The 23,635-nt window shown below is 49.4% G+C and overlaps 1 protein-coding gene across 1 annotated transcript; it reads left to right on the top strand.

The window, feature by feature from the left end:
• Nucleotides 1-4,371: 4,371 nt before the first annotated feature.
• Nucleotides 4,372-21,092, top strand: BCAM (basal cell adhesion molecule (Lutheran blood group)). The gene is made up of 13 exons (XM_006871354.1): nt 4,372-4,453; nt 6,293-6,414; nt 7,450-7,678; nt 7,757-7,827; nt 8,290-8,386; nt 8,464-8,646; nt 9,072-9,208; nt 10,392-10,548; nt 19,546-19,661; nt 19,759-19,900; nt 20,489-20,625; nt 20,723-20,867; nt 20,944-21,092. Exons 1-13 carry the CDS (start codon nt 4,372-4,374, stop codon nt 21,090-21,092), a joined length of 1,767 nt encoding a protein of 588 aa, XP_006871416.1.
• Nucleotides 21,093-23,635: the final 2,543 nt, after the last annotated feature.

Raw genomic sequence — 23,635 nt, 5'->3', positions numbered from 1 at the left:
GCAATGTAATGATATACGATAGGATGAACGTAAAGCTAATGCTCTCCCATGTAAACTAAAATTATCACATAATTCACAATAAACATTAAAAAAAACCAAAAACTTGCACAGATTTAAGAGGGAAGGGACACAAAGAGTCTTGATCCCACAGTGGTTAAATGTGGGGCTGTTAACCGAAAGGTTGGTGGTTTGAACCCACCAGCTGGTGTGCAAGAGAAAGATGAGGCCATCAGCTACTATAAAGATTGTTAAGTGTCATCGAGTGGATTCCAACTCATAACGACCCTGTACAAGGTTTCTAAGGAGCAGCGAATCCTACAGCGCCACACCAGGAGTCCTTGGCAACCCTACAGGGGGACTGTTCTACTTTGTCCTATAGAAGCAGAATCGACTTGCCAGCAATGGATTTGGTTTGAGTTTTTATTTTAATGAAATAAAGCCCCATCTTTTCTCTACTTTTATCCTCATTAGTTCACATACAGCATGTGACATGGTTAAGTTTAAAAAATGAGTTCACAGTTTGTGCAATTTGGATGATCATGACACATCTGTAAGGGCTGGTGGGTTAGAACTGCCAACCTCTGTCGGATTACAGCCAAGCCCTTAACCACTGCGCCATCAGAGCTCCTTTCAGTTACAATCTGTAAGTATAAATGGTGGTGGAATCTTTTAGAAAAGGATAATGTTGTTGTTGTTATTAAACACTGTTGAGTCAGTTGTGACTCATAGCAACCCTGTATAGGGATTCCGGGGAGTGGCTGGTGGGTTTGAACTGCCAACCTCGTGGTTCCCAGCCCAGTGTTGATCCTACACCAGTGGTCCATAATGGTGCTACAATATGAAAAATGTAATCCATGTCATTGAATTGTAAAATATAGAAGTTATTATATTGGTAAAAGTTTTGATGTACATATTTTTACCACCATTTAATATACACATTGTTGTTAAGTGGCGGTTCAACTCATTGCGACCCTTTATAGGGTTTCCGAGGAGCAGCTGGTAAGTTTGAACTGTCAACCTTACAATTCAAACCGACTTTTCAGTCCAATGCTGATCCTACAACACCACACTAGGACTCCATGGTTGGCAGTTCAAAACACAAGGTTGGCAGTTCAAACCCACCAGCCACTCCTCAGAAACACTATGCGGGATCACTATGACTAGGAACCAACATGAAAAGCACTTAGTAATAACATATATATATATGTCGACTGAAGGGCACCTGATGACAATAACAGGTCAAGGATGGAATTGACAAAATAGTTCATTCATTGCTCACATACTTGTTCAGAACCTCCCCATGCCCAGCACACTTCTAGGCACAGGGATGAACAAAGCAAAGTTCCCATTCCCTTGTTTATTCCTCAAGACCAACAATAAAAATAAAAATAATAACTAACCGTTATGTGACAGTGAGAAATGCTATGGAGGAAAAATAAAGTAAAAGGCATGAACAGTGGCCGGAAAGCTCTCTGAGGTGGTGATGTTGGAGAAGAAATCTGAAGCAGGTGAGGAGAGGTGCTATGTGGCTATCTGGGGAAATGGGGAAGGGCAGAGCCTCCCAGCAAAGGAGACAGCCAATGCAAAGGCCCTGGGGTTGGACGGTGCTAGAAGTTTTGAAAAGAAAGGCCAGAAGCCCAGAGACTCCACTCAGTGACACTGAGAAGAATTAGCAAGGAGAGGAAGTGGAAGATGAAGTCAGAGAGATGACTGAGGACTTTGTGAGCCTCAAAGAGAATTTAGCTTCTCTTCTGGGTGAGCCACAAGGGAGGATTCTGAGCAGAATGATGCACTCTGACTCACATTTTAACAGGATCCCTCTGGCTGTTTTATGGGAATAAATAGTAGAGGGTAAAGGCAGATGATGTTACAGTATTAACATATAGTTTCTGCAAGCCTGCAAGGGACCTGAGCTGGTATTTATGATTTCCATCCTCCATAGTCTTCTTCAAAACATCAGAATTCAAATGCATCAATCTTTCTTCTGTCTTCCTTATTCATTGTCCAACATTTACGTGCTGAGGAGGTGACTGAAAACACAATGGTTTGGGTAAGGCATGCACCTTAATCCTCAAGGTGGGACCAGTCCCTGGAGAAGGACACTATGTTTGGAAAAGTAGAGGACCAACAAAAAAGAGGGAAGACCCTCAATGAGATGGATTCATCCAATGGTTGCAACAGAAGGCTCAAACACAGCAGTGAGTGAGGCTAGTGTAGGGTTGCAACACTGTTTTGCTGTGACGACACGGAACAGCAACATCCTCTATATGTTATTGTGTGTCACTGAGTTAATTTCAACTCACAGAGACTCTAGAGTACAGGATGAATCAAAACTCCATTATAGGGTTTTCTGGGGTGCCATGTTTACCAGGGAGTCCTGGTGTGGCGCTGTGGGTTAATGCGCTGGACTGCAAAATCAGTTTGAATCGCAAGGTCAGCAGTTTAAGCTCACCAGTCGCTTCTCGGAAACCCTACACAGGGTCACTATGGGTCACTTAACAACAACAGCAATCTTTACCAGAGCATATTACCAGATCTTTCTCCCTCAGAGCCAATGGGTGGGTTCAGAGTGCCAATCATTTGTGTCATCAGAGCACCTCCTCCTGGTACACTTCATGTACTCCACCTAGAACTGCAGCTGCTTGGGGTCCATCCAGGCCCTGAAGAGCTGGGAGTAGGCATCTGGCATGGCAGCGTGGGTGCCTGTGCTTGGGGGCACGTGGGTCTGTCTGAGAGCTTGTATCCTGACTGCGGTGATGATCTAATGTGGGTGGATTCTGCTGTGAACCTTAAAAGTCTTTTCTGAGCACCTGCCCAGTGTTTGACTTGTGCTGGGCAGTGCTGGGAACACAGAGGTGACCACAGCTCACAGGCTCACAGCTCTGAGCAGGAGACAGACCTGACTCCAGATGGTAGCAACCCAGAGTGGGCAGGAGTCCAGCCTGGGGTGCACAGAGGGCTTCCTGGAGGAGGGGGTGGTATGGGTAATACGAGCAGGTCACCTTCCCCAATATTAACAAGAGCCTTGGAGGAGCAAATAGTTAAGCACTGGGCAGCTAACATAAAGGTTGGTGGTTTGAATCCACCCAAATGCTCTTCTGGAAAAAGACCTGGAGATCTGCTTCCATAAAGGTTACGGTCTCAAAAACCCTAGAGGGCAGTTTTACTGTGTTACATGGGGTCACTATGAGTGGACTCAATTCGATGGTATCCCGTATAACAGTCAAGATCTCCTGTGCCCTGATCAGTTTGACAATGACTTGAAATCTAAAAGACTTCTCTGTGTTTCATGTGACCCCCTCCCATTCTGTCCGAGGTCTCGGGAATCTCTCCCAGCATGACCAGCAACTCCCCATTCTGACCGGTGCCTCCTCCAGGGCTAGTTTCTCCCAGGTGATAATTGATCCCTCTACCACACCCCTGCTCAATCAATAAATCTGGGGGATTTGTCCAATTTGACCCGTAACCCCCAGTAGCACTTGTGACCCCCCACCTTCTGACAGGTAGCTGGGCCCCTCCCCCCATGCCAGGTGAACTGACCCTCCTCCCCTCCCCCACTCACCTGCTCAGGCCGGCCAGCGGGCTTCCCCTCCTTTCCCTCCAGGCTGGGAGGGAGCGCGGGGGAGTGCAGAGGAGCGAGGGAGGAAGAAGGGGGGGTGGCATTCCTGGGATTCTCTGGAGATGGGGGCGGAAAGGGAGGGCCCTACAGGGGAGAACACCGGCTGCCCCCGCCCCCCCCCCCCCCTCCCGGAGGACTGGGCGGAACTGGGATCTAAGGACCTGGAGATGTGGTTGAATTGGCCTGTTACAGACCAGTGGTCAAAGAAACCACTAATCACAGGGGAGGCCATACCGGGAGCAGCTGTTCTTAGGTCATTGGTCAGGCTGAGAACTACTGGGCAGACTGGTTAATACAACCCAGGCCACTGCTTAGAAATGGAATTCAGTGATTGTTCTACGGGTCCGGCCAGTTGTACTGGTGATACTGGGGTCTGCTGGTTCAAATGGACCATGTCACTGGCCTTAGTGGAAAGAGCCCCCAAGGCCCCTAGGCTGACTAAAGAGGGAGAGGTCAGAGCCCAAGCCACTGGCTAGACAGGTCCGTCAGGCCAGCCACGGGCGCTGGTCAGCCGAGTCAGGACTCGGGGCTTGGGGGCGGAGAGAGCCCCGCGCCCGCCTGCGGTGCGCAGGGAGGTCCGCTCCCGGGCAGTGGGAGGTCCTGGCTCAGCGCCCACACGGAGGAAGATTGGGGGGGGGGGGCAGGAGGGCGGGGCGGGGCGGGGCGGGGCCTTCTGCTCCCCTGCCCGACGCTGCTGAGCCGCAGGCAACCCCAGCTCAGTAGCCGCCGCCGCCGCCGCCGCTGCAGCGAACATGGAGCCCCCGGACGCCGTGGCCGGGGCGCGCCGGGCCTCGCGGCTGCTGCTCCTAACACTGCTACTTGGGACGCGCCCAGGTATGACTAGGGCTGAGAACAGGGGGGTAGCCCGCGGGACCCTGGGAGGGGAAGGGGCAAAATCTGGGGACTCCAGAGAGGAGGAAGCATTGAGGATACCCCTCCCAATGGGCACAGCCAGGCTGGGCAAGTGAGGACGGCATAGCAGTGGATCAGAAAGTACCAAGGAAACCAAGTCCTTTCCGTTCAGGAGTCTGAAGTCTGGGCACCCTGTATCCGCCCTGAAATCTGGGTCCCTAGACCCATCTTCCTCAGTCAAGCATCCAAGCCTCTTCTTCCTCAGGACTAAAAAGACCCGCTCAAATGTTCTCAAGTTTAGAGGACCTTTCAAAGAAGCTAGGGATATTGTGCCTAGAAATCGCCCAGTCGTGCTCAATTCTGGGGTTTTCCAGCATAGACTCCCAAACTCCAGAGACCCCGCCTGGCTCTGGCTAAAGGCTGGGGATGGCGCCCAGACTGTAACGGTGGAACAAAGTGTTTCCCAATGACAGTGCCCCCTTCCTGAGGCCCCGGAGAAATCCACACACCTGCGCAGTGGTGGGAGGGGAGGAGGCAGGGAGGCCCGGAGGGGACAGGAACTGAAAGAGAGGAGACCTCTCCGCCTTCCTGTCTCCAGCTCAGACCCTGCACCAGACTCCACCTGGGCCCCATGTTTTTCCCTCTGGGACCCGCTAGGGCAAGAAATGGGTGCCTGGGAATTCAGGCCCTTGGCACAAGCGTGGCAAAATAGTGGGTCCCTAGGGGCTGGGCTGGGTCAGGCTGAGCAGGGAAGGGAGGCTCAAAGAATTGAGGGCTGGTGCCAGCATGCCAACCGAGAGAATTAGAGAGTGGTTTCTGACAAAGAAGATTCTTTCTGCCTGGACCTAAGACCAGGAATCCAGGCCCCCTACCCCTTACTTTCCCAAGATTCGGCCCCCAGTCCCCTCCTCCCTCAGACCCAGGAATTCAAGGCCCTCGGCCCAGGCCCACCTCCTTCAAGACCCAGAAGTCCAGGCCTTCCTCCATGAATTAGGCTTCCTCCTACCAGAGGACCCAGGACCCTCAAGCATGACCACCCTACCCTGTTCTGGGGTGTCGCACCTTATCAGAGACAGGGGGGGCCAAAGGACGGGCAGGGGGCTCTGGCGCCAAGCTGGGCAGGTCTGAGCCAGCCTGTCCCTCCCACATTCCTGAAACCTGCCCAGCCCTGTCCCCCCTCACCACCCCCACGCACCCAGCCTGCCTAGCTCCAGGCCACAGCCCACAGCCCAGACCCTCCACTTATGAGGGAAGGTGGAGATCCAGAGACAGAGACTGAGGAACTGAAAGATGAACATGATGTACCAACACCAAAAATAGGCTGAGCCCAGGATGAGGGTCACCAGAAACAGAGATGGAGAGCAGAGTGGAGAGAGGCCAGTGCCTGCCTGTCCAGGAGCTGGAGGAGAGGACGAGCCAGCCTGGATCTGCTCTGATGGTGTTTGGTCCAGTGGGAGGCACAGGGTAGTGTTCAACAAGGGTGACTGAATGGCCATCCCCAGGACTCTCTGCTGCCCAGGAAGGAGCCCTCAACTGGGCGAGTCAAGGACTAGCTGCAGAAACGCTGACAAGGTCTGATTCAGAGACCAGAAGTGGAGGGGCTGGGGGCCCAGATGGACTTCTGGGTCAGAGAGGGGAAGAGCTGGGTGCCCAGACTCCAGGGTCTGGATTCCTGAGTCTGAGGGAGGAGGGACTGGGTACTGGACTCTTGAGTCTGAGGAAGGAGGAGCTGAGGGGCTGGACTCCTGAGTCTAAGGAAGGAGGGGCTCTGTCTGGTGGTCTTTTTGGAAGCGATGGATGAGCACCCTTGTTCTCCTGAAGGTGCTGAGGCTGAGCTGCATGTGTCCGTGCCCCCACTTGTGGAGGTGATGCGAGGGGAATCTGTCACTCTGGACTGCAGCCCCTCTGGGGACCACGACCATTATGAGCTGGAATGGTTTCTGGTGAGCGCTGTGGGCTGGGAGACAGGGAACTTGGGGCTGCAAAGGGTTACCTCGTCAGAGTCCAAAGGACCCTGTTTCCATTTCATATGTGGGACAACTGAGGCTCAGCAAGGACTCACAAGAAGCCTTGTTGGTACAGCAGGTTAGGCAAGGGCAGTAGTTCAGACTCACCAGGTGCTCCTTGGGAGAAAGATAAGGCTGTCGGCCTCTGTGAAGATTTACAATCCCTAAGAAGCAGTTCTACTGTGTAATGTAAAGTCAGTATGAGTTTATGACAGTTGGTTTGGATTATTTTGGAAGACTCACAAGGTCCCCTGGTATCTGGGTGCAGCTAAGACTATAGTAACATCCTCCTTCAGAGGGAAAGAGAACATTCTGGAGACCTGAGGGCAGGTTTCAAGAGAGAAAAAGACTTGTTATAATCTGAGTTGATTCCAACTTCTTGTGATAGAGCAGAACTGCTAAGAAAAATTACAACTTTCTTAGTAGCAATCTTAAGGATGCCTTAAGGTGGCACTCTGGATTAGGCATTGGGTCCTAGCCAAAAGGTCAGTGGTTCAGATCCACCAGCCGCTCCTAGAGAGAAAGATGAGACGGTCTACCGCCCCTGTAAAGACTGACGCTGTCTGAAGCCCTAAGGAGCAGTTCAACTCCATCGTGTAAGATCACTAGGATTTGGCATTGACTCGATAGCAGTGAATTTGGTTTGATTTTTAATTTTAATATTTACAGAAGCAGATCACCAGATCTTTCTTCCTTGAGAGAAAGAGAAGGAGGGAAAATGAGAGCCAGGTGGAGAGGAGGAGATAGCGGGAAAGAAAGATGAGAACAGAATGAGATGGAGAAAGGGAGAGAGAGAAAAAAGGAAATGAAGAGATAAGCAAGCAAAGGGTGGAAAGAGAAGGAGAAAGGGAGAGCGAAAACCAGTAAGGAAGGGCCCACAGAGGGGCAGAAAGAAAGGGACTGAGGGGAGATGGGAAGGAATGGAGGAGAGCTGGGACTGGCAGCCCATGCTGAGACCTCACCTGCCTGTAGACAGACCGCTCCGGGGCCCGCCACCTCCTGGCCTCAGCCCAGCTTCAGGGCTCCGAGCTACAGAGCACCATGCATGACACACCGGCTCGCAGGCCCCCGTACCAGCTGGACTCTCGGGGACGCCTGGTGTTGGCCAAGACCCAAGTGGCCGATGAGCGGGACTATGTGTGTGTGCTGAAGGCTGGGGCGGCGGGCACTGCTGAGGCCACAGCCCGGCTCCGCGTCTTTGGTGAGTGTCCAGGGGCTCCCGGGGGTGAGGAGGCAGGTGAGGAAGGTACTGATCCTGACTTGATTATCTTCTCCATAGCTAAACCAGAGACCACGGAGGTTGAGCCCAACAAAGGGACACTGTCAGTGATGGAAGACTCAGCACAGCAGGTACCTCAGGGGTGAAGCTGAACAGAGGAGGGGTCTGGACTCCTGGATTTAAGGGAGGAGGGGATGGGGGCCTGGACTTCTGGGTCTGAGGGAGAAGGGAGTTGGGGGCTTAGACTCCTGGTTTGAAAAAAGAGCGGGCTGGGAATTTGGACTTCTGGGTTCTGAGACAGGAAGGGGCTAGGGACAGGATTTCCCAGATGGAGGGAGGAGGGATGCGGGGGGGGGGGGGCATGGATTCTTGATTCTGAGGGAGGATGGGGCTGGGGGCTGAACTTCTGGGTCTAAGGGAGGGAGGGGGCTAGGGACTGGATTTCCAGCTCAGTGAGGAGGTCCTGGGGGCCTGGATTCCTAAAACAAGGGAGCAGAAGGGATTGGATCTGACCCAATGAGGGCTCCTGAGGGAGGAGGGACCAGCGAGTTCTTGGCTCTGAGCCCAGGGCCATGTCTGTGTCTGCCTCTCAGATCGCCACCTGCCTCAGCCGGAATGGGAACCCAGTCCCCCAGATCAAGTGGTATCGGAATGGAAAGCTCCTGGAGGTGCCCACGGAGGTGAACCAGGGTGAGCAGTGCTATAGTCGTGAGGGCGGGAGTGGGGGGTGGCTGGGAGCCGCTGACCGCCTTTCCTGTCTCTCCCAGATGGCTACACAGCCAGCCGCACCACTCGGGAGGCCTCGGGCCTGCAGTCCCTCACCAGTGTCCTGTACCTGCGGCTCCACAAAGCTGACCGGGATGCCAACTTCTACTGTGCTGCTCAGTACAGCCAGCCCCAGGGCCACCTCGGCCACCTGGACAGCCCTGCCTTCCACCTCACCCTGCACTGTGAGTCCACACAGATACCTGACCAGTCACCTACCTACCTCACACAGATATGTATGCTGGTGCTGACCTCCAACCTCTAACCCTTGACCTCCCATAGCATCCTAACCTCATCAACTTTCATAACTGAACATTGAATCGCCCCCACCCCCCACCTCAGCACTCACCTCACAGTGAATCTGGTCCCAATACAGCATCAGTCTCCCGATCTTACACTGCCCTGTCACTCACACTGACCTCTGACCCTTGACCTGTAACCTGAACATCTCTCAACTTCTTACCTCTGATCCCTGATCTTAGATGACATTGGAACCTGAGCCTTCAAACATGTGACTTCTAACCTTTGACCAGCCTTAGTACTGTTGTCGCATACTTAATTCAGTCCTGTCTCTCACCCCTGACCCCTCATCTCGCTGCCCTTTCCTTAGATCCCACAGAGAAGGTGCAATTCTGGCGAGCCAGCCCATCAACCACAGAGGGCTGGGTACGAGAGGGTGACACGGTCCAGCTGCTCTGTCGGGGGGATGGCAGCCCCAACCCGGAGTACACCTTTTTCCGTCTTCAGGTGATGACCCCATTGCCCCTTTGGGACCCTAGCTATAGTAAGACCATCACCAGCGCTAGCTTCTAACGTTTGACCTGAGTGGCTGTTCACCAGATTGACCAGTTAGCCAAAGGAAACCCTGAGCCCTAACTGGAGAGGATCCGAAGTTAGCATCAGGAGCCCTGGTGACGCAGTGGGTGAAGCTTTGGGCTGCTAACTGCAAGGTCGGTGGTTCAAATCCACCGACTGGATGAAAGTTGTGGCAACCTGCTTCTGTAAAGATGATGCCCTGGGAAACGCTGTGGGGTAGCTGTTCTCTGTCCTACAGGAACGTGGCTGTGAGTTGGAATCGACTCAGTGACATTGGATTGGATATGGTTTGGGTTTGACCTCTGACCTACAGGATCCCTAAGCCCTGATTTGAGAGAATCCTGGCTTAGCATAGGAGCTCTGGTGGTGCTGTAGGATAAGCAATGGGCTGCTAACAGCAAAGTAGGTAGTTCAAATCCACCAGCCACTCCTTGGGAGAAAAATGAGGCTGTCTACATCTGTAAAGATTTATAGTCTTGGAAACCTTACACAGGGTCACTATGAGTCAGAATTGACTCAGTGGCAGTGAGTTCACCCTAGCATAAAGTCCCTGGATAGCACAAACAGTTTGCACAGGACTCTTAATCCGAAGGGAGCACAATGGCTTCATATGATAAGCATTGGACTGTAAACTACAAGGTCCACAGTTTGAGCCCACCAGCCATTCCACAGGAGTAAGGAGAGACTTAATGCTCCCTGGAAGATTTAGAGCCTCAGAAACCCTATACAGAGTTGCTATGAGTCAGAATTGACTCCACGGCACTTAACAACAACTTAACCCAAAGGATTTACCCGAAGGCGCTGCAGAAGAAAGGTCTGGCAATCTGCAGCCATAAAGATGACAGCCAAGACAACCCTATGCAGCAGTTCTGCTCTGTAACACATGGTTTCCATGAGTCAGAACCAACTCAATAGTTACTGTTTGTTGCTGTTTGACATGAGCATGATAATTACTTTGGGCGATCTCTGACCCCTGAGTTGAATGGGTTCTGACCTAATTCTATACTAACCTGGTTGGTAGCCCCTGACTCAGCTTTGGGTGACCCCTGAGTTAGTTGGACCCTGACCACCTGGAATGGCTTCTGAAACATGGTTCCTCATTCTGGGCCCCCAGAACCAGCAGGAGAAAGTGCTGAATACCAGCCTCAATGGGAACTTGACCCTGGAGGGCGTGCGACGGGGCCAGAGTGGCACCTACGGCTGCAGGGTGGAAGACTATGATGCCCCCGATGACGCAGAACTTTCCCAGACCCTGGAGCTGCGTGTGGCCTGTGAGACACTGGGAGAGGGCAGAGGGAGTGTATGGGCTCTTGTATTCACTGCCGCCTCACCTTCACCCACTTTCTGGAAGATTCTGCCTCCAAAACTTTGTCTCCCTGTCCCAGCCAGGTGCCTCCTCTCCCTCTGGTCCCTGCTTCAGTCTGTTGTTCATCCAACCCACGTGACACAAGACAGCTAGAGCACTCTCTTTTATTTTCATACAGTTTTATTTTTTATTTCTTTATTATTATTTTTTTAACTCACCTCTTTATTGTGAATGGGGTAAAGGTTTACAGAGCCGATCACCAGTTTGACATTCAACAAATCATACGCATTTTGTGTTTTTTTTTTGTTTTTTTTTCTTTCTAACTTTTAAGTGTGGATTAAGCAAAGGTTTTATAGGGCAGATCATCAACTTTACATTCAGCAAATCATATGCTTTTACTTCATGACAATGGTGGCAATTCTCTGCATGTACCAATTGTTGTTGTTAAGTGCCATGGAGTCAGTTCTGACTCATAGTGACCCTGCATAGGGTTTCCAAGGAGCGACTGATGAGTTTGAACTGCCAACCTGTGGTTCAAACCAACCTTGCTTTATTCCACAGCACCAGCATATACCACATTAACAGTATTTACCTCTGTTCGTTTTAGCTATTGCATTCCTCCCTGTGTTTCCCGCTACCTTTGTCTTTCCTCTGCTAACCTCCTTCTTGTTGTCTACTGTCTGCCCTATCACCCATGTCTTTAGATTTTTTAAGAAATTATTTTATTTTTGTTGTCAGAGAATAATACAGCAGAACATACACAGAGTCAACAGTTTCTACCCATACAATTCTGTGACATGGATATGTTGTAGCAAGCCTGCCTCCTGGCCGCCAGCTCTCAGTCCCTCTCTTTCCATGAGTCTAGAGTCTTTAGCTGCTCCCTCTCTCCATGTCCCCATCTCTGCCTCCATCTCTGGTGTCGCTGCTTCTCTGGATAAGGTCTCACATTCCGCTTGTGCTCTTCTCCCTTGATGGTCCTAGGGTCCTCTGTTTCTGGATTGTAAGATTAACTACTCCCCTGCTTTTGTTACAAAACGTCTTCCTTTACAGTTGTGACAGTCGCAATTAGTCATAATAACAATTGTTGTTGTTAAGTGCCGTCGAGTCGGTTCTGACCCATAGCTACCCTGTATAGGGTTTACAAGAAGCAGGTGGTGAGCTTGAACCACCAACCTTGCAGTTCAAATGGCTTTGCAGTCTGGCATCTGGCGCATTAACCCACAGCGCCACACCACACCAGGACTTGTTGATAACAATTGTTGTTAAGTGCCGTCGAGTCAGTTCCGACTCATAGCAACCCTGTACAGGGTTTCTGAGGCTATGAATCTTTATGGGAGCAGAAAGCCTCATCTTTCTCCCGCGGAGCGGCTGGTAATTTCAAACTGCTGGCCTTCAGGTTCGCAGCCCGATTCGTAACCACTACGCTACCAGAGCTCCTTGATAACAATTACTCACTATTTAATCATGAGAATCTTATTCCCATCTCTTTTCACCAGACCCATCTAGACAAGATGAAAACTATATAGTAGGGACTCTGTCTTTCCCTGCACACTCTTAAACTAAACTCCCTCTTGAAAACTTTGTGGCTTTATATCCCCCTCATTTTTGGTAGCCAATGTCGATAAGTTGCCTGTCCCTATCTACCCTGTATACAGAGGGGATATAGGATTGATACTTGACAAGAAGACTCCTTCCCTCAGTTGGTATTCTGAGCTACTACATCCATGAATATAGGTCAAGTTCATCAAAATGGTAGCAATTTACCCTTGTTTCCTTTATAAAAAATTGTTTTTTTTTTTTATCTTCCTCTAGTCAAGGTCTGATTATCAAGCCATTGGGACTAGGTCAAATGGGTACTATCTGCAAGTCTGGGTGTTCTTGTGTGTCTCTCCTCAGTTCATATCAGCTGAATATTTCACTCTCTTCCCAGTTTGTTGAGAAATCTTAAGCCACTCGTACCTAAGCTATGTGGGAGCGTTTTGTTCCTTCTCAGGACTTCATATGAGAGACCTAAGCAGTCCCTGAGTGTCACAAAGGGTTAAATGCTTGACTACTAATCAAAATTAGTGATTTGAATCCACCCAGAGGCACTTTGGAGTGCTGGTGTGACACTGTAAGATAAGCACTGGACTACTAACTGCAAGGCCAGTGGTTCAAACTCAACCAGTCACTCCTGAGAACCCTATACAGGGTCGCGATGAGTCTGAATCGACCCAACAGCACTTAGCAACAAGAGGCACCTTGGACCTTACCTGGACCTAGGTGAGGTGCTGGGCTTGCTTTTTCTTTTTCTTTTTTTAACTTTTTATTGTGAATTGAGTGAAGGTTAACAGACAAGATCATCAGCTTTACATTCAACCAATTAAATTCTTTGTTTCATCTCAGTGACTACAATCCCCTCTCTGCAACAACAGTTATCCCACTTCCTCCCTGCAGCTTCCTTTATACATCTTATATTTCACAAAGGAACAAAGCACAAAATTTTTGATGTACACATACAAAACAAAAAAAATCTATATTCATTTAAATGTCCAAAGGGCATATTCTGCAAGCCAGCCTCCTGCCCGCAAGCACACAACCTTACTCAGTCCTAGAGCCAGAAGCTGCTCTGCCTCTCCAGGCCATCGCCTCTGCCACTGTCTCTGCTGTCCCCACATTTCTAGCTTGGGCTTTCTTCTGAGTGGCAATGGGGAGCCATGGCAGGTTCTGAGCAGAGGAGGGTCAGATTTGTGCTTTAGAAAGAACCTTCTGATCAACTGCTCTCTAACTCCAAAGTGTCACAGTGTAGAACATAATTAATCTGAAACCACTCAATGGCAATGAACAATGAGAACCTACCCACCCTTACCTGGAACCAGATGTGTGCCCCAGCACCTGTAAACAAGGCAGGCTGGCCCCCACCTCCCCAGAATGGGTGAATGCTAAAGAAGACACTTTGGGTAGTAATAAGACAGCACATAGGAATAATGCAGGGTGATGAGACGAGGGGTTGCCTGGATGTATTTTAAATAAGGAGATTTGTGTTGCCGGAAAGCAGATTTTGATTTGGAGATATGCAGGCAGGAAGTTTCTCTGAGAATACCTTGGAAACAACCGAAACAATGGACTCAGGCAGCTTATTGTTAAGTGCTGTTTAATTGGTTCTGACTCAGCCACTCTACCTACAACAGAACAAAACACTGCCAGGTCCTGTGCTAGCCTTACAATTTTTATGTCTCAGCCCACCGTGGCATAAACTTGTCAGTCCATTTCCTTAAGGGCCTACCTCTTTTTCACTGACCCTCTACATCACCAAGCATAATGGCCTTCTCCAGGGGCTGGTTCTTCCTCATAACACGTCCAAAGTCAATGTGATGAAGTCTTGTCCTCTCCACTTTAAGGAGTATTCTGGCAATCCTTTCCCTAAGACATTTCTTTGTTCTTCTGGCTGTCCATTCAATATTCTTGGCCAGCATCATGATTCAAATGCATTGATTCTTCGTCTTCCTTATTTATTGACCTGCTTTGGCACTTATATGAAGTAATTGAAAATACTATGGCTGGGGGTCAGGCTCACCTTAGTTTTCAAAGTGACATCTTTGCTTTTCAACATTTAAAGAGGGTTTTTGCAGCAGCTTTGCCTGATGCAATACGTCATCTGATTCCATGCCTGTGTGCTTCTAGGATAATGCACTGGACTGCTAGGTTGTTTGGAATTGCAAGGTCAGTGGTTCAAATTCACCAGCTGCTCCTCGAAAACCCTATACAGGGTCGTTGTGAGTAAGAACTGACTCGAGGGCACATAATAACAACAACACCACTCCCGTGAAGGAGCTGTAGAATAAGTAGTGTAGAATAAGCTAACCACAAGATTGGTGGTTCAAACCCACCAGTTGCTCCTCGTTATGAGTTCGAGCCAACTTGACAACACTTAACAACAACACACACTCCCATGAAACCCTTGACAATCTTTTCTCAGTTTATCATGATGTTGCTTATTGGTTCAGCTGTGAGGATTTTAGTTTTCTTTATAGTGAGGTGTAATTCATTACACTAGTAAGTGCTTCAAGGCCTCTTAGCTTTCAACAAGCAAGGTTGTGTCATCTGCATATTGCAGAATGAGCCTTTCTCCAATCCTGTTACCACCCTCTTCTTCATAGAGTCTAGCTCCTTGGATTATTTGCTCAGCATACAGACTGAATACGTATAATGAAGGGATACAATCCCGACGAACGCCTTTTCTGATTTTAAACCATGAAGTATCCCCTTGTTCTTTTCAAATGTTTGCCTCTTGTCTGTGTGCAAGTTCCTCATGAGCACAATTAAGTGTTCTGGAATTTCCATTCTTTGCAATGTTACCCATAATTTGTTTTATCCACACAATCAAGTGTTTTGCATAATCAGTAAAACACTGGTAAACATCTTTCTGGTATTCTCTGCTTTCAGCCAAGATCCATCGGACATCAGCATTCATATTCCTCCTTTTGAATCCAGTTTGAATGTACTGCTGTAACTGTTCTGACTTATTGCCTGCAAAGTTTTAATTGCATGTGATATTAATGATGTTGTCCAATAATTCCTGCTTTTTGTTGGATCACCTTTCTTTGGAATGGACTCAAATATGGATCTCTTCCAAGCAGTTGGCCAGGTAGCTGTCTTCCAAATTTCTTGGCAGGGTGAGTGAGTGTTTCCAGTGTTACATTCATTTTTTTGAAACACCTCATTGAATATTCTGTCAATTTCTTAAACCTTGGTTTTCGTCAGTGCAGCTTGGACTTCTTCCTTCAGTACCATCAATTCTTTTTCTTTTTTTTTTTTAAAGTTTTTATTGTGAACTGAGTGATAGTTTACATGGGAGAACATTGGCTTTACACCATCATTTCATTGCAGTGATTATAGTCTCCTCCGTGCATCATCATTCAACAGCATTTGTTTCCATTCCCTTTGTTTGTGTTAGAGGGGGGGATGTACACAAAAACACTCAGGAATATATAATAATTTAAACAACCAAAGGACACATTCTGCTGGCCTGCCTCCTGGCTGGCCGCCAGCACCCAGTCCCTCTCTCCATGTCCCCATCTCTGCCTCCATCTCTGGTGTCGCTGCTTCTCTGGATAGAGTCCTGTATTCTACTTGTGCTCTTCTTCCTTGATGGTCTTAGGGTCCACTGTTTCTGTACTGTAAGATTAACTACTCCCCATTTTTGTTACAAAACTTCTACCTTTATAGTTGTGACAGTTGCAATTAGTTATGATAACAGTTACTCACTATTGAATCATGAGAATTTTATCCTCATCTCTTTTCACCAGACCCATCTAGACAAGATGAAAACTATTCAGTGGGGTTTCTACCTTCCTCCACACACTCTTAAACTAAACTCCCTCTTGAAAACTTGTAAGCCACTCACTTCATGCCTTTATCTCCCCCTCATTTTAGGTAGTCAATGTCTAAGCTGCCCTTCCCTGTCTATCCTATATACAGAGGGTATAAGATTAATACTTGATGTGAAGACTCCTTCTCTCTCTTGGTATTTTGAGCTACTGCATCCATAAATGTAGGTCAAGTTCATCAAATTGTAGCAATTTACCCTTGTTTCCTTTATCAAAAATTATTAATACCATCAATTCTTAATCATCTGCTACCTCCTGAAATGGTTGAATGCCAACCAGTTCTTTGTGGGTATCTCAATTTCTGCATATTCTTTCCATCTTTTGATGCTTCCCACGTTATTCAATGTCTTGCTAATGTTGTTGTTGTTAAGTCGGTTCCGACTCATAGTGATCCTGTATAGGGTTTCTGAGGAACAACTGGTGGGTTTGAACCTTCTACCTTGCTCTTCGAAATCCAGTGCCTATCCTACATAGAATCCTTCAACATCGCAACTCAGCACTTGTTTTGTCTTGATTCTTTCAGCTGGAGAAATACTGAGCAGTTCTTCCCCTTGAGTTTCCTAACTCCAGGTCTTTGGACATTTCATCAATGCTTTACCAGCATTCACAAGTTTCAGAGTCTCTTCTGATGGCTACATTGTTGATTTGTTTGTTTATTTCTCCTTCCTTTCCTGTCTTTCCAATGACCTTTTGCTTCCTTCATGGCCTAGAACCAGGCAACCTTTTGTTCTGTCATATGTAGGGGCACTGTGAGTCACAGCCCATGCAAGGACAGCTTAACAGTTGTCACCAGTTTGGAATTGACGTCTGCTGGGGGAGGGATGAAGGCAGCAGAGAAGGGCATGGTGAGAAGTATGGCTGTGATACCATTACAGTAAGACCTCAGTTGTCCTCACAGGGCACTTAGAAGCTGAGCTGGCCTTTCAGAATTTGGGGAGCTAGGCTTTTGTATCCCCTCTGGGTGTGGGCTGCTCCCGGAAAGGGGCCTGACCTTGGGCAAGGGGGCTCTTTGCAGCTGTGGCCATTTCCAGAGAAGGCTGACAGCTGACAGGCTTCTTGGCAGCTGGAGGAATAAATCCTGGAGTAGGCATCTGGGTTTCCACAACAGGTGGTCAGGGAGGCCTTTCTGAGAAAGGGACATTTGAGCAAGGACACAAAGAATGGGAAGGAATGAGAAACTCGAAAAGCTAGAAGAGTCTTCCAGGCAGAGTGAACAGCTAGTGCAAAGGCCCTGGGGCAGGGCCTAGTCTGACTAACAGCAAGAGGACATGGTGGTTGGAACTTCTTGGGAAAGGGTGAGAGGGAGAGTTGATGCCACTAGGTTAGGTGCCAGTCATGGTGTCGCACACACACACACAGCATCCCGTACCATACAGCATCCTTAGTAATGCATAGTATCAATTATAATCATAGCATACTATGGCATCAATGTAGTTGTAAATAGTACAAGTACAGCCGGAATGTGCTCCTCAGAAGCGAGAATGGTAAGACTTTGTCTCTCGTAATTTGGACATATTACCGGAAGGGACCAGTTTCTGGAGAAGGACATCATGCTTGAAAAAGTGGAGGGTCAGTGAAAAAGAGGAAGACCCCCCCAATACGATGGACTGATACAACGGCAGCAGCAGTAGACTCAAACGTAACATTGTGAGGTTGGCACAGGACAAGGCAGTATTTCCTTCTGTTGTGCATGGGATTGTTATGAGTTGAAACTGACTTGACAGCACTTAACAACAACATAGTTATAAATAAGGAACCCTGGTGAAGCTATAGGATAAGAACTGGACTGTCAACTACAAGGTCGGCAGTTCAAACCCACCAGCTGCTGCATGGGGGGTGGGGGGGGAAGTAAGGTTTTTTTCTGCTGTACAGATTCACAGCCTTGGAAAGAAACCTTATACAGGGTTGTTATGAGTTGGAATCAACTTGATGGCAATGGATTTGATTCATTTTACTTACAACTGTAAATGGCTTAAATGTCAGAGATCTTGTAGCTGTCAAGTGCTGTTGAGTTGGTTCTAACTCATAGCCACCGTGTATATGGTTTCTGAGGCTGTAAATCTTTGTGGGAGCAGAAAGCCGTATCTTTCTCCTGTGGAGCAGCTGGTGGGCTCGAACCACAGACCTTGTAGTGCTTATCCTACAGAGCCACCATGCTCCATCACATTTCTTAGATGATGTAGATACAAGCCACACAATTGTTCTGTAAAAACTTTCTATCTGAATTACAATGTTATTAGTACTACAACATGATAGTAACGGAGCGGAAGCCTTTTACGAGTTTTCTTCCTTTTTTCCTTTAATTGCTACTTCATTCTCAAAAAAAGATATAGATATAGGTTCACAGTTTCTCCTTGCTTGCTGTAATAGTTTAGCTACAAAATCAGAAAATCTGGCAAAGTCAGCAACTCTGCTAACACCAGCAGCAACAGAAACAGTGCCTGCTTGCAAAACCTGCAAATGAAATCACATGATCGGAAGAGTCACTGTGATTGGGTAATAATGACAGCTCTGATGGGCGTGCTCTTGTTACGTGCTGTCTAGTCATCCCAACTCATAGTGACCCTGTTTAGGGTTTCTGAGGAGTGGCTGGTGGGTTTGAACTGCTGATCTTGTGGTTTGTAGTCCAATGATGATCCTACAGTGCTACACCAGGAGGCCTTGGCTCCTACTTGTTGCCGTCAAGTCGATTCTGACTCATAGTGACCCTGTATGGGGTTTCCAAGGAGCTGCTGGTGGTTTTGGACCACTGACCTTGCAGTTCAAACCCACCTAGTAGTCAGGAGTTTATCCTATGGTGCCACCTCAGGACTTCTGACGGGCACACAGAAAAAAAGGAAAGTAGCATTGAGTTTTTGCCTTATAGATTTAATGACACCCTAGAAGCTGGGCTTATGCAAAATGTTTTTGTTGTTAAAACTAGCTACAGGGACATTTTCATTTTAAAAAGTAAATTTCTGCTGAAACATTGCACAAAAATTTTATTGACAGTCTTTTGGTAATGAGACTCACAAACACACACACCAGCGATGCCACTGGAGGGTGGGAGCAGAAGCTAAAGAGGTGGGCGGGGCCAGACCAAACAGGATTTTATAGGTTGTGATGGAATTTAATCTTGATGCTGAGGGTACTGGGGAGCCACTGCAGGATTTGAAGCAAAAGAGAGAACTAACCAATGTGCATTTTGAAAAGACCCCCTCTGGTTGCTAAGTGGAAGATGGACTAGAAAGGACAAGAATGGCTGCAGGGAGGCAGACCTTTGAGGAGGTGATTGTGGGGTTCCAAGCTTTAGGGGGGAAGTGGAGATAAAAGGGAGGGTCCACTTTGAAGGCTGGGTGGAGGGCAAGGCTTGGAGACAATTTAACGCCCCTGGTGTTCTTCTTTAAACTCAAGTTCAATGTCAGCTCTGAAAGAAAGGTGTGTCTAGTGGGCCTTATTTAGAGTTTGGCTCGAGGGCTTAGATGTGGGGGGTGGGGAATGGAGATTTCGTGAGAGGAAGAATCGTTGGTATTCTGTGTTTCAGAGCATCAATAATGTCTCTCTGGAGTGGGTGAGAGGTTGGGAAAGTAACCGGGTCTTTGCCCCCTGTCCAGACCTGGATCCACTGGAGCTCAGCGTGGAAAAAGATCATTCCATGCTACTGGGTAGCAGCGTAGGTGTGAACTGCTCTGTCCGAGGCCTGCCCACGCCTGTCCTGCACTGGAGCAAGGTAAGGGGAAGGGGCCCCAGCCCATACACCCTCCTCCCTTCCTGGAGCCTGCCTCCTCATGACCTTGTCTCTGCCCTCCTGTCTCTCCCCTCCCCAGGACTCGGCTCCCCTGGGAGATGGCCCCATGCTTTTGCTCAACTCTGTCACTTTCGACTCTGCTGGTACCTACGTATGTGAGGCCTCCATGTCTACAGTGCCCCTCTTGAGCCGCACGCAGAGCTTCAGGCTGCTGGTCCAAGGTCTGGGGTGGGGGGCAGGCCTGGATGGGAACAATGGGGTGGGAGACTAGGTGGGACAGGACATACCATGGCTGGACCCTTCCTCCCTCCCTCTTCCCCTCTTGTTATTTCCCTCCCTCTTCCCCTCTTGTTATCTTGTTAGTGGCTCACAGACCACCCCACACATGCAGTGAGAACTACTCCATTGGGTTTTCAAGGCTGTGACCTTTTAGAAGCAGATCTCTAGACCTGTGTTCTGAGGTACCTCTGGGTCAATTCCAACCACAACATAGAAGTTTCTGTGGGTTGCCAAATGCGTAACCGTTTGCCACTCCCACCCCACAGGAATTCCTGACTCCTCTCTAAAAAAAAAAATAAAAACAAACTAAACCCACTGATATTAAGACAATCTCGACCCACAGAGATTCTCTATGAGGTTTCCAAGGCTATAAATCTTAATGGGAACAGGCAGCCTCAACTTTGTCCCTTGGAGCAGCTGGTGGGTTTAAACCACCATCCTTGTGGCCACAGCATCACCAGGGCTCCTGGTCTTCTAGCCCTTTCCTTTTTTTCTTTCTCTCTTTGATTCCCTGCCCCTACTATTCTCAGGATCACCAGAGCTGTGGGCTGAAGAGACACAGCCCAAAGGCGAGGGCAGCTGGCAGGAAGGAGATGAAGTCAAGTTGATCTGCTCTGCCCGGGGTTACCCAGAGCCCAAACTCACCTGGAGCCAGCTGGGCAGCAGTGTAAGAGACCCCCTCCCTGGGAACCTGGGCACCCTTCACCATTGTCCTCCCTCAGACCTTGGCGCCATGGGTGCAGGCCTGACCCCAGCCTCCTCAGCCAGCAGAGCCGGCCCCTGGAAGGCAGGGCTGGGTGAGCAGCTCCCTCACCCTGAAGGTGACCAGCGCCCTGAGCAGAGACGGTGTTTTCTGTGAGGCCTCCAACCCCCATGGGAATGCTCGGCACGTCTTCCACTTTGGTGCCGGTGAGTAGCCATGGGGGCGCAGGGTAGGGAGCCAGAGCCCTGCTTGCTGACTGTCTCCTCTGTTCGGTGCCTACAGTGGCCCCCCAGACTGCCCAGGCAGGAGTGGCTGTCATGGCTGTGGTCGTCAGTGTGGGTCTCCTGCTCCTGGTTGTTGCCACCTTCTATTGCATGAGACGTAAGGGACGTCCTGGCTGCTGCCGGCGCGGAGAGAAAGGGGCGCCGTGAGTGACCCGCAGCCTCTAAATGACCTCTGTGATCCTGCCTATCTCTAGCTCCAACCCTGACCTCCTCCGCATCTCAACCTCAAAGTCAACCATATCCCCAACTCTATGATCAGCTGAACCCCAATCCCATCTCCAACCCAAAACTCAACCCACGTTGTTAAGTGCTGTCGAGTCAGTTCTGACTCCTGTCAACCTTGTATAGGGTTTCCGAAGGGTGGTTGGTAGGTTTGAACTGCCGACCTTATGTCATTCTATGTCCAGTGTTTTTTCTATAGCACCGCATCTGGACTCCAAAGTCAACCCATAGTTAAACCTAATTTAGCCTCATCCCAGTCCACAATCTCCTCTCCAGCCCCAAATTCATTCCCAAACTAAACCTCATTTCCAACTCCAACCCATAACCAGCCCCCAAACCATCCCTATTTCCAAACCCAATTTAACTCCATGCCCATCCCCAATCCACCCCCATTGCCAATCCCAAACCCAACCTATGACCATCCCCAAACCATCTTCATCTTACTGATCTCCAGCCCCACCCAACTCCATCCCATTCTCAATCCCAGCCTGAACCAACTTCATCCTCTTCCCCACACCTCTCTCCAATCCTATTTCCAATTTCCAACTGCAAACCCGACCCATAAACATCCCCAAACACATTGCCATCACCAACTTGATAGCATTCTAATCCTACCCCCACCTCATCGTCAATCCTACCTTCTATCCCTAACACTTATGTCATCTTCCATTCCCACGGCCATCCCGATCCAGCACACCATCTTTAATCTTTCCATCCCCACCCAACACAACCCCATCTCCATCCTTCTATCCCTACCCAGTGCAACTCATTCCCTATCTTTCCATTCCCAACCCAATTCACACCCCACCCCAGCCCCAGTTCCTTCCCCATATCTGACCGTTTGTGACATGCCACCTCCTCCCTGCAGACCACCTGGGGAGTCAGAGCTAAGCCACTCGGGAGGAGAGCGGCCAGAGCAGACAGGCCTTCTCATGGGAGGCGCCTCTGGAGGGGCCCGGGGTGGCAGCGGAGGCTTTGGAGATGAGGTGGGTGAGGGTATGGACACCCTGGTTGGGGGATGTGGGTTGCTGGGCAGTGGCATGGCCTCCATGGGCACAGACTGACGCTCTCTCCACCTCCTTCCTAGTGCTGAGCCTTCAGAGGTGGTCAGTGGACCCAAAGCTGCAGTGAGCATCACAGGACCAGAAAGCAGGCCTTGATCCTGCCTCTGCTCCCGCCCGCCCCCGCCTTCCCTGTCCCTGTCCCCTCTCTGGCCCTCTCTTCCTTCCTCTGCCTGGGCTGGACCAAGGGCAGCCTGCTGACTTGGAGAAAGAGACAAAGGGAGGGAGCCTTCCTCTGGGGAGTGTGACTCCCAGGCCTTAGAATAGTTCCTGGACCCAAGCCCAGGCCCTGGCTTGGGATGAAGCAAGCCTGGAGGGTCGGACAGCCGGGTCTATTTTTAAACCGCCTGCCTCCCTTGCTGCCTCCCCCCCACACACCTGATTGCCCTGCTGCGTAGTCTGACACTGGATCCCCCCCCACCCAGTCCCTTCATCTATGGACACTGGAGTCTGGAATAAATGCTGTCATGTCACGTGGACACCAACCTGCTGCCAGAGCCTCCCCTGGGGGCGGGGAGGGCAGGGGGGACACAGGTAACACCCCACTGCCCATTGTCCCCAAAAGAAGCCTAATGTCATGGAGGAAGGCAAGACTTGAGAAGAGCTGAGTGCTTCTGCTAACCCAGGATGGAGGAAAGGGGACCAGGGTCTAGAGACTGGTGGGCTGGCCCCTGCTTGGGGGCTGGGGGGCTGGCCCTATAAGCAAGAGTTCCTAGATCTTGTCAGAGTCCCAGATGGAGCTGAAACCGGGAGAGGAAAAACTCCCTCTTAGTTGCAGAGTGGATGGAATTGGGGATGGAGCCACCTCCTCGGGGAGGTCTCAGTCCCTGGAGACAGAAAGAACTGGAATTCAGAGAATTCTTCATTGAGTCTATGCCATGTCTCAGGGAATAGATCTTATGCTCCAGAGGGGTTTCAATGACTGATTTAGCAGAAGTAGAATGGCGGGCCCATCTCCAGAGGAGCCTCTGTGTGGACTTGATTCTCCAACATTTTGGTTAGTGGTCAAACACGTTAAAGGCTGGTGGTTTGAAGCCACCAGAGTCTGCGCCAGTGGAGAAAAGATGCAGTAGTCTGCGTCTAACTAAAGCTTTTCAGCCTTTAGAGCAGTTCCACTCTATTCTACTTGGTCACTGTGAGGTGGAATTGGCTCTATGGCAATGGGTTTTGTTTATTTGACTTGTTCTCTCTGTAGTAGAATTGACTATTTAAAAAAAAAAAATTTTTTTTTAAAGACAGCAAACACCTATAGAGGTCATGGGGTGGTTGGGAGAATTTGAACAGATTTTGTTGTCATAAGGTGCCATAGCGACTTTATGCACAGCAGAACGAAACACTGCCCGATCCTGGGCCAACCTCACTACTGTTGCCACACTTGAGCCCATTGATGCTGCCACTTGGCCAATC

The sequence above is a fragment of the Chrysochloris asiatica genome, unplaced genomic scaffold (assembly GCF_000296735.1).
Source record: "Chrysochloris asiatica unplaced genomic scaffold, ChrAsi1.0 scaffold00168, whole genome shotgun sequence".
NCBI lineage: Eukaryota > Metazoa > Chordata > Mammalia > Afrosoricida > Chrysochloridae > Chrysochloris > Chrysochloris asiatica.
This window is presented reverse-complemented; position numbering and strand designations above follow the sequence as displayed.